Source organism: Engystomops pustulosus, chromosome 5 (assembly GCF_040894005.1).
Source record: "Engystomops pustulosus chromosome 5, aEngPut4.maternal, whole genome shotgun sequence".
Classification (NCBI taxonomy): Eukaryota; Metazoa; Chordata; class Amphibia; order Anura; family Leptodactylidae; genus Engystomops; species Engystomops pustulosus.
In genome coordinates this window covers 65,147,121-65,158,930 of record NC_092415.1, presented here as the reverse complement: position 1 = coordinate 65,158,930, position 11,810 = coordinate 65,147,121, and the positions used below count along the sequence as shown (strand labels likewise).

The window sequence follows — 11,810 nt, the reverse complement described above, 5'->3', positions numbered from 1 at the left end:
ACCAGGACTAAAAATGTTGTCACCAGAATCTCTCAGCAAGGCAGCCTCAGGCTTTGGGTCTGTAGTTTCAGCCAATCAAATGACAGTATTAAATGAATAATCTATTGAGCTAGCGGTATATATATATAGCCTTCCCATCGAACGCTGATCTAGCTACCCATGACTACATCTCTTCATTTTGACAGTAGTAAAAATCCCTGGAACACACATATATTAGGCCTGTATGTAAAATGCTGAAGAGGCCAGCAGTCCTGTTTTGTCGTGCCACTTCCTAAGCAGATTGAGCTTTGTGGAGCAGAAGGAAGCCTGCTTGCTGAGAACACAGCCATTTCTTTCATCCGCTGTATTCTCAAGGAGTTCCGGTGGAATGACTGATTATCTCATCGGCAGGGAAATGGTTAACCCAGCTTCCTTGTATTCAACCCTGTGTTTGTGTGGATCTTCATATGAAACAGTGCTTTCTCTGTTAGTTATACAGAGCTATATTTAGTGCTAATCACTCATCATAGCTACATGACATCCCTTTCCTTTACCAGAGTGTATCAACATAAACCCACATTGCTCTGGTAAGGCATTAGATTAGTTAACCAGAAAAACAATGTAAACACCTAGAAAGCCACCCTAGGCCAAAGCATAAAAGATACAGAAATTACCACCAAAGTACATAAGCCCTCTACGGGCTAAACACCATCATTACTACTAATCTCTATCTTCTCCAATCAGTCCCGTATAGCAGTGTTCCCCAACCACCGGTACATGGCCCAAGACCGGGCCATGGAACACCTGGTTCCAGGCCGCGCTGGACCTCTGTAAAAGCAAACAAAAGAAAATATACTCACCTTCCCCATTCCCCTGCAGCAGTCTTCTCTCCCATTACTTAATTTCCATGTAAATGCACTGTTCTATTGATGGTGAGCGAAGAGAAGACTGCTGCAGGGGAACAGGGAAGGTGAGTATTTTTTTTGTTTTTAGTTCAGCTGGGATAGTAGAAGGTGGGGGGGGGGCTTCTTCAGGAAATTGGACAATATAAGGTAGGCACACAGGGAGTTATGTGGGGCATGCAAACTTACATTTTTGGCTATGAAACAGAAACCAGACTGTATCCCCCCCCACCTACTGGTCCCTGGAGAAAATATATGTTTACAGCCGGTCCCTGGGCAAAAAAAGGTTGGGGACCACTGCCGTATAGAATACCTCCTTGTATTCCAGCAATGTGCAAGTAAGACCTGCTGCCTCATTAACTGAATGGATACAGGAACCCAGTGGTCACACCCTCACTGATCAGCAAGCAATGACCTATAACCTAAAAGGGGTTGGCCACTCTTACAAAACTTAACCATGGCAAGTGCAAAACTAATAGGCTGACCCATATAGTACTTAATCTGATAAAGCTTCTGTAAAAAACGCTGAGACTGGTGGGTCATAGCAGGAATCAGGGCTTCCCGAGACGTCCTGTGTCCTGCTGCTTTCCGTAGCATGTTGGGCACACGTCGGCACCGGAGAGAGGAGGAGGGGATGAGCGCCGCACACCCCCGCCCCTTGCTAAAGGGAAACATGGGGCATGGCGCTGTATTCCAGGGAAAGGTAGGACATGTCCCATCTTTCTCCCGTACGGCACTGTGCACCATTGCCTTCTGTGGGGGACATATATATGGTGGGTGTGTATATACGGTCCCCGTACAGCAGTGTGAATGTAGCCTTAGGTTTTTAGAAAACCAGCTCTAATCCATGGCAATAATCACACAAAGTCATATATAAGAAATCAAACCAAAACAATTCCTTAAAAAATAGGTGTTGATTTGAATTTGTTTTTTTTCTTAATATAACACCAGCAGAAACTGCTTGACAAGACTCATTAGATTTGGTAAAATTTCCATGTGGGCACATATACACAATGCAAATTTCAATTACTGTAAAAGTTGGACAACAGCCATTGATGTAAGAAAGACTGCTTCACGTATTGATGTGGCACAACTATGTTTCAAGCTGAAAATCTTAAAGCGCGTCTAAACCCCTGAAAGACCATTTTCCTGTCAATTTGGTTTAAAAATGTAACCAACATATGCCAAGCAATTTTATGCAAGTAAGCCATGTAAAAAATAGACTGTTCTAACCAAAGGAAAGATGATACATACATAAATAAGCTCATTAAGTGGCAAAATGTCAAAGAAAATTTGACAATATTTATGGCTATTACGTCCATCGATCCTGAAGGTCAATTCACCAGATTTAGACTTTTGACAAGTAAAAAGGACCATAAGTGAATCAATAAGAGCCACGGGCGGCCGTACATTTGTACTACTGGCTATTTCTTAATGGTGAGACAGGAGTGAGCTCCCACAAGAAACTTCTGGCTGCGCATTACTGCTTCAGTAACCAGAAGTAGATTATAATAATACAGGCGGTTTGGGTGGTAGACTGGGGCCCAAGCCTTCTAGGGGGCCCATGGCCACCCAAACCACTCACCAAACTTTATACTCACAAGGACATTGACCCATGAAATCCTCATACATCTGGTCATGCTCTTAATACACATGAATACAAGAGCCATTTCAGGACCTTCCTTTGAAGGTTCGCCAAAGGTCCTGAACCAAAGATTGAAAGCAGGCAGAGGATGCGGAAAACAAAATGATCATGGATGCGCAAATCCAACTGGGCTCATTCTGCAAAAACATGCATGGAAACAGTGAAGTATTCCAGCCAAAGAGACTACTAAGACCCCCTTCACCATGAACCTCCCTCCGTACAAACTTTTCTTATAAACCCACAATCATTGTGCAACAACTAAACATGTCTGGAAAGATCAGGGCATGCAATAGATATATAGAATAAGTGAATTCATTCATTAAAAAGGCAAACAAGGTTTCCGTAGAGATCCAAAGATTAGGAAATAACCATAGCATCATATGCTTTGCCCTGACACTAATCTTTGAAGCTTGTACAGTAGACTTTTTGTCTATGGACAGGAAGAGGTTTCTGAATGAAAATAAATAATAATTAACATTACATTAGTAGAACCCACAAGAGCTGTTAAAAGCCATCCATAATGCCATCAATAACACATACCAGGCTGCTAAAAGCCAGGAACACATAGAAAAGCCTTCAGAAAACAAACAAAAAAAACCCAGTGGATTTCTGGAAGTAAAAATATACTATCTAATAGATGTGAGGTGTGGCATCTTGTATTATAGCCGCTGACAGATAATATAGCAAATACAGTTATATATAAAAAATGATACAAATATACTTTTTGGCTTGCACTTTATTAAATAATTGGTTTTGGATAAGATTATAATTGTGGATACTTCCGCATTATAACTCCTGGCCAAATTCCATAAATGGTAGCACATTCTTGCACCGGGACATCTGGCGGGATCCCTTATTTTGATGATGACACTGAATGGCTCCGTGTGTGTGAATTAACAAATGAGGTTACTACTGTAATAAAATGGATGATTCTGACCACTGTATCTACTGCTTTTAAAAAGTTGTTCCAACAAACTTTTCTTATGCTGCTATGTGCTCTACATTTCCACCACATCTGGCATTTTCCTTGTTTTCTTATGCGGTTCTCACAACTGGTGTGTAACAGTGTTCTCAGTGAGGACCGGTGATACAGGTGATACAATACAGAATATGCAGATATGTGCCTCAGCAAACTGTGTGATGAGAAACATGAAAGCTACAAGCAGATGCTTTTATTTCATAAGTTTTACAAAGGTAGGTGTTAGATCGTTCATTTTTTGTGATTGTTGTGCTCCTGAGGGTGTCAAAAGGGCCCCTGAGGGTGTTACCCAATCCCCTCTGTGCTGCAGATTCACAGGCTGTTACAATCTGCACGGAGCCCTTCCCTTCCTCCCCCTGTGCTGAACCACCTCTGCTATTTCATCAGGGAATGGGAAGGAGAAAGTGCAGAGGCAGAAGAAGAGGTTCAGTCTAACAGCCAGGGAAGTAACATCACGGACAGGCCCTGGTAACACACCCAGGTGCCGTTGTTTATTACCACGGTGATGTTACCGATCAGTAAATGTCCCTGGTTTATGGCTGTTATGTAATCCTCATGCTCTTCTCCATAGCCCCCCCCCCCACTGATTCTTGTTTACATCTATGCCCCCCCACCTTTCAGGTGCAATCTCCTCCAGCCCATTACTGACTACACGATAGCCTATTCAGGGGGTCCCAGTAATGTGGCTGGTAGACTTCAATATAGTATGGGCTAGGTCCCTAGATAGGAGGCAAGACGGCAACCTCCCCCACTACCTTCCGTAGTAAGACTACCTCCTCTTGCTGGAAGCCTGGGGTTGGATTAGGTGTGGCGCCGGCTTGACCTGGTCACCATAATGTTTCTCACCATAATGTTCTCCCACAACTCCTTGTCCAGTACTGATCGGTGACTGGCAAACTTCCACATATTGCCCCTGATTGGAGAGGAGTCCTTCCTCTCACTAATTGCAGGACACTGCTTGCCTGGCTGGCTAAGTTGGATCCCTACGGTTGTTACGGAGGTTTTGTGGAATGCAACAGTGCTGCTGCAAGACCCCAGGGCGGTGGTGGAAGCTTTTGGGGATTTTTACAATTCCTTATAGTTCTCTATTTACTCTGTCACAGGGCGACACTGCTGAGTATCTAGCTTCCGTTTTGCTCCCCTCCATTTCTCCCAAGTCACAGCAGAGATCACCTACTTGGGGGTTCGGGTCACAGGCTCGGTCACAGACTCTCTAAATGTGTTCCCCCTCCTGGCTCTGGTGTGCCATCGCACTAGGGCATATTCGAAGCTACACCTTTTCCACCCGGCGCAGGCCATCTTGGGCAAGATGTATACTATTGGGTTGCCCAGCTGTGCTATTGCCACTGTAAGATCCACCTAGAAAAGCTGTGCACCAATGGCCATGCTTATTAACCCATATTCCTCCATCTGCACCTCCAATGAGCACTTCTGTTTGGGGGAGATGGGAGGATTAGAGGAGCATCCCCCTTACTTCTCCAACTACTATTATTGTGTGCAAAAGTATGCTCTCACTATTATATCTCAGGCTTTGACAAATTTACTCCAATGTGAAATAACCCCACCGTTCCTGAACTCTCTTTGGTGCACAGTGAGGCCAGCTGGAAGACCAGAGGGGTAATGTAGATTTGTGATGGTGGGGTGCTTAGATAATTTCATCAGCTGAAAGATTCCAATGATCTGCCCAACTCTTCATCTGCCATACCTCCACCTCCATCATGCCATCAATACACAGTTTCTAGGCGAACAGTTGGTGGAGCACCCCTTCCCCAACTACTCTTGAATGTCCCTGGTAGGACCCTTATTTAAGGCCATTAGGGTGTCTGCCCGTCCAGCACGGGTACTAACTTTGGTGAAAGCCTGCTAGGAGAAAGACCTGGTCTTTCCCGGAGTTAGTAGGTTCCACCCAGCTTTTCAAGACCTCTGCCGTAAATGTTCAGAGACCTTGGATACCTTTATCCATCTAAAATAATCTTGCCCGGAGCCAAGGGGGTTTTGAGAACAGGTACACAGATTCCAGTTTGATCAGACAGGAGTGGCCGTACATGACAGGCTTGCTATAAATATACCCCGAGCTGTATCAGTCTACTGAAGACCGGGCCTTCCTTCTTTAAACGCTATACTGTACTAGGAAGACTGTAGCTAGGTTCTCAATGACTTTTCAGGCCTGGTTTAAGTCTGTTAACTCCACGCTTCCTCTGAAAAAATGGGTACTCATCCACAGAATAAAAGAAGGTCCACACTATATAGGACAGGTGTCTTGAGTCGCCATTTACTGCTGTCCTTCTGAATCCTACCTAAATGTATTACCAGGGGATTGGGAGTAACTCTGTTGTCCTCGCTGGTGTAGATGGCCCTGGGGGTGTAGGTTTGGTATATGCTCATTGTTTCGGTTATAAAAGAGACATATACATATACAGGGCATGTATATGAGGGCATGTATATGAGGACATTGTAACTTCTAAATTGTTATAGGTCCTGCGTGACCATAATGTAGGTACTTCCTCCTATACACATATTATCCTTTTAAATTCCTTGCAATACAGTTTGTATCCCTGCTTTATCATCCCTGAATTTGGTGGTAGATTTCTTTTAAGGTAGCCTAGAAGATGCTCATTTTACAGAGTGTGTAACCCCTATTTGACTACATGAACGGATATGGTCAAAAGAAGTTTTCATTTCTATACAATACATTGCCAGTCCTATGGTAGAAAAGCTTTCTCTATGCCTCTGCAAGATATTTCAGCATTAAATGTGCCGCACTTGAATTTACAAGTTGAAGAAATTTCTCTGCCACATATTATTTTACTCCAAAACAAAAAACCCTGCATCTACAATACGGAGGGAAAAAAAACAAAAAAAAACTGAAAAAAAGAAAAATATAGATAACATCATGGAATCACAGTATATGCAGAAATTTTGGTTGATATGAAATTTTAGGCATATTCTGTCTTCTCATCTGTTCCAGTATCCATTAATATACAAATCTCATTGTTTGATATTATTTTATGGAGCATGCAGAACATGACAGGAAAAAGCTGCACTGTGTGATAAGTGACGCTATATAAAAGGACCCTCCACCTGTGTTTTCAGAAAGATTTTCTACACTCTGTCTTCTGATCAAAAGCCAAGAACAATATTTCATTGAATTCACCCAACAGAAGATAGAAATCAAACTTTTACATGATGCAGTCTGATAACTGAACAGACTAAAAGCTTATGTTCCCACAAGAATGAAGTTCCCATAACCTGCCCTAGAGAAGTTCAACACATGTCAAGTTTTTAAATGGGCCTATTCAATGGGAATTTAAACCTCCTTAACTATTTCAATGGCTTTAATACCAGACGAGCAAGCGACCACTGAAAGCCTGGCATCATCTCAAGTACCTTCTTAAAATCAATGTCCTTACATATCCATATAGGTTACACTATATACACAAAAATACACACTTCTACAAAATAATCTTTCCATGTGAAAAAGCAAGTGACATTCATAAAATGTGCTGAGCACTAAAACACAGTGGCAAGCGACAAGTTCTCATCTGTGGGATCTGGGCGCCAAGATCCTGCAGCAAAGCCGCTAAACTCTTCATATATGATTATGGGGGTCTCAGAAGGAGAGCTTTTAGAGCTATTTATAAAAGCAGCAGTTACAATAAATTTGCAACATTTACAGATCAAATTGCGAAGACCTTTGTTTTTGTTTTTTTTATCTCCCAGCTTCTATTTTCTACATAGTTTTAGGCTTTATGAGAACAGAAGAGAATCACTTACTATTGTGCACAGTCAATGAGTTGGTATTCATTTGACCTCTCGAAGCAAGCCTTCACACCGTCATCATCCCAAAGTTTTTGTGCGTGTTCAAAAAATTCCTAGAAACAAAAAGTGAAAGTTGTCAATCCAACCGTTCAGTTACCATATGTATAAAGCAGACATCTAAATAAGAGTGTGTACATGCATAACAACCAACTAGCTCTAGTGCTCATGGTGAAACAAGTTCCAGTTCTCAAACCATAAGTAATTGCAGGCATGTCATGTATTAGGACATATCATTCTTCTCACATACTACAGAAGTAGGATTTATAATGGGACTTGACGGACTTATAACTTGCATTTATAGGAAGCAGACAGCTCCCTTCTCATTATAGTGGTCACACTAGGTCACTACAGATCAACCCATTCATTTGAACAAAGCCAATACAATACTAAACATTGTGCTGTCTGCCTCCTATTCTCTGTTTATCCGCTGCAGGATCAGCTATCACGGTTTCACCATTCCACCTAAATGACAGGTTCCCACAGAAGTCATCATACTGTGCCCCATGTTTTTTATGTATAGCTCATATCTAATTATAATAACTTTTTTTAAAAAAGCATCTGGAACCTTCACAAGGGACCCACAGTCACAAGGAGCGAACTCTATTCGGTCAAAATCACTGTGCGACTCAGCCAGCATCAGCAGAAACCCTTCATTAGGTTTAATGGTAATAACCTTATGACTGGTTTTCCTTCTAGGAACCAATCATGTCATCAATATTTTTTGACCATGAAAAAAGTCTCCACTCTCCGCACAATATAAAGGACCAATTCACCCTTCAAAATGCTGGTACTGAAAAGTCGCTGCAGCTGCTCATCTTGGTGGATTACCCTTCATTTCCTACACAAGATATCAGGCAAGGATCTGGCCACTCTCACAAGTGACCATGTGTGTTAGATAAGACGGTTATCATCCAAGACTCTCACAGAAAACATCCTATTGAACAGAAGCTCCACCTTCCAGTATTGTTAGCAGATAATCATTTACAAGATACACCAATGAGAATGGCGCCAATCAGTTCCTGGTGGTGATATCTATTATACCTTATGTACAAAAAAATTCAAAACATAGATCATAAAAGATCAAGATGATAACCATGTTTGCAGCTCCTGGTAAATTAGAAACACCATCGTAAACTGCATCTTAATGGAGTGGTTAATAAGAGTGATTGGGGTGCCAAGTGTCACAACGCCATCAATAAGCCCAAGCCCAAGCCCAAGCAATGTGACAGTGCTGGAAGAAGACAAGTCAGTCCTTAAGTGTTTCACCTATTAATGATCCATCCTATAGAGAAGTCATTCATGTTTTCCACCTAGAAAACTCCTTTATTGGGAGAAATGATTTTTCAATATACAGTAAATGTGCCTGGACTAGAACTTTACCAATCCCAGTAACACTAAGGGTCCATTCACACGTGGTATGCCTGCCGTGTGCTGGAGAGGAGGAGGTGGTGACCCCTCCTGCCTCCATAGAGAATAGCGGCGCACAGCCACACACACGCCGAAAGATAGAGCATGCTCTATCTTTTTGCGGTGTGAGGCCCGGATCGGTGCCACACATGTGTGGCACCGTATCTGCGCCACGCCGTCTATGGGGCGCAAATTTGCGGCCGCATGTACGTCCCCACAGACGGCCATGTGAATGTGCCCTAATCCAGGTGCACATCATTGCACTTAAAATCAGTAATTTCATAAAAATCGTATACAACCAGTACTTACTAAGTTTGTACTTACGTTGAATTTGTATGCAAGTCGGAACTGTATATTTTACAATTGTAGTTCCAGGACCAAGGATTATCCATAAAGCTTAATTACAGACACCTTACAGCTAAATAATGCAGTCAGACTATGGTGAAGCTCTCTTGATGCTTTACTAAAGGTCACAGTGGGCAGAGGGGTCCGTCTTTAACTAGGGGGCGTCTAAGTCGGGAGTCCTTAAGTAGGGGACTGTATATGAATACATGTCACCGAATACTTCAACAACTAGAAGCCAACAGACTCACAAAAGGTTGTGATAAGTTATTGTTTAGGGAAATTATTTGTGTATATAGAAATCTTTCTGATACACATACTATATATGGAACACAAGTGTGTACTTTGACTTCATTGTAAATAAGAAAAACCCACAAAGGAACAAAGTTATACATACGTAATACAATAATCTGAAAAATCGGGGCATCGAGGAGGAAGAGCGTGAAATCAGCAGGGTTATTTTTGGCCGCTGGTCATGCTTACAGAGATTAACAGTTTGTTTTGTGCAAGTCTAATAGTTTGCACATGATGTTTTTATTTCTCCTGGGTTTCTGTTGCCAAAAGTGCAGTTTTTAATGTAGATATGGTATGCAGTGTAAAAAAAAATAAAAATAAAAGAAAATTTGAAATACAAAAAAACTTAAGTAGAAAGCAATCAATGGCTTCTGCAAGAACCTAGTAGAGATTCCTCCATTTATACTGGTGTGTAGGAGTTGGTTGGTCCTAAATAAGCGGATTTGGTTTTGTTTAGCTTGGAGCGGGGGGAAAAATGCTCAAATAAAGTAACCAATATTGAATTGGAGTTTGTTCTGCAAGGTGCTATCAATGTTAGGATAGGGGGTCCCCTACTTAAAGACACCCGACTTACAGATGACCCCTCGTTAAAGACTGACCCCTCTGCCCACTGAGACCTCTGATGAAGCTCACCGTATGCTTAACTATAGGCCCAGACTGCAATGATCAGCTGTAAAGTGACTGTAATGAAGCTTTATTGATGGTCCCATTACTGCAAAGAAATTAGAAACTCCAATTGTCACTGGGGCAAAACATTTTTTTGTCTTGATCTACAATTATAAAATATACAGTATACAGTTAAAAAGAAACCTATGGAAGCTTGTACATAACCCAGGGACTGCCTGTAGTGTTAATGTATTAAGTTCCCCAGAAGCATAAGGCAAAGGCACAGCTAGTTTTATGACACATGCAATTAAAGAGGTTGTCTAAAAGAAACAACGGGTTATTAATTGGGAATTGGAGTCCAGCACCTGGGCACTGCACCGATCAGCTGTCGATCACAAAGCCTATTGAGCTGGAAGCAGAAGCTACAAAGACTACACAGCTACTCTCCCATGCAAATAAGAAACTCCATAAACTCATAAATATCAGACATCACCTATCTCCAAGTAATGAGCAATCCTTCAGAGTCAAGATCATCCTTTGATTTAAGTTTTCATAATTCTTAGAGTAAAACGATTTCCAAAAGCAAAAATTGGATGTACAGACAAAGCCACAGGAGAACACACACACACAATTCATGAAGTCATCTACAAAACTGTTGCTACACTATTTAGGCATTTGCTTAAAAAAAAAAAAATTGAAAAAAAACACAATGATTGTCAAACTGGTTTATAATCAGAGCGCCTGCAACAGCACAGCACCGGTTCATCTCGGGTCATAGGGAAAAAGAGAGGAGGTGGCAGAGTTCTAAGTTTCCTATACTTCTACGTTATAGCAATCACAATGTAATTATCCAACACTTGCATACAAGAATAGTTTTTTATTACGACCTCTCTTATCTCTTCTAAAAATGCTGAATTGACACCTAAGCTACAAAAATAATATGTGGAATCAAACTTAATTTTATGTAACTTGTGGAATATCCCTGGAAGAATGCCGATGCCCTACCATGAAATGACCACTCCTCCTGGTGGTCCCCTCTAGCATATTGTGCTGGTAACATTGCGGCTCTGACAGAGGCTTCAACATGTCACTAGACGTTGGGGGTAATCTTTATACCCAAAGTGGAGAACCCATGAGAAAGCTTCTTCGTCACGGTTAGCCTTAAGCAAGGAGCTTTCTACTGCTCAAGCATTTGACTGGAGTTATACCATGTGCCCTTGAGGGGGACCTTTAACTTACCGGGCTATGGTAAAAAAAAAAAAAATGGATTGTAAGTATTCTCTTTCAGTCACTCGTAGTGGGCCATCCCTTGTGGCAGATAGATCTATTTCTAGTGTCTAAGGTAAAAGTTGATGTAGTAATTCTATCTCAGATATTATTTGTAGTCCTCGGTAACACAGTGATGATTCAAAGTTCAAACCGAGCATTAGTATGGGGAAGAAAGGAGATGTGAGTGCCTTTGAACGTGGCATGGTTGTTGGTGCCAGAAGAGCTGGTCTGAGTATTTCAGAAACTGCTGATCTTCTGGGATTTTCACGCACAACCATCTCTAGGGTTTACAGAGAATGGTCCAAAAAAGAAAAAACATCCAGTGAGCGGCAGTTCTGTGGGCGGAAATGTCTTGTTGATGCCAGAGGTCAGAGGAGAATGGGCAGACTGGTTACTTTCAGCAGGATAATGCGCCATGTCATAAAGCTGGAATTATCTCAGACTGGTTTCTTGAACATGACAATGAGGTCACTGTACTCAAATGGCCTCCACAGTCACCAGATCTCAATCCAATAGAGCATCTTTGGGATGTGGTGGAACGGGAGATTTGCATCATGGATGTGCAGCC

The 11,810-nt window shown here is 41.9% G+C and overlaps 1 protein-coding gene across 2 annotated transcripts in view; it reads right to left on the bottom strand.

Annotated features, from left to right (window-relative positions):
* GNAL (G protein subunit alpha L) overlaps positions 1-11,810 on the bottom strand; it is a 173,419-nt gene that overhangs the window by 35,045 nt on the left and 126,564 nt on the right. For both annotated transcript variants that reach the window (XM_072152258.1, XM_072152260.1), the window contains exon 5: positions 7,280-7,377. In XM_072152258.1, the coding sequence (XP_072008359.1) occupies positions 7,280-7,377 (98 nt within the window). The remainder of the gene's footprint in view (positions 1-7,279; positions 7,378-11,810) is intronic.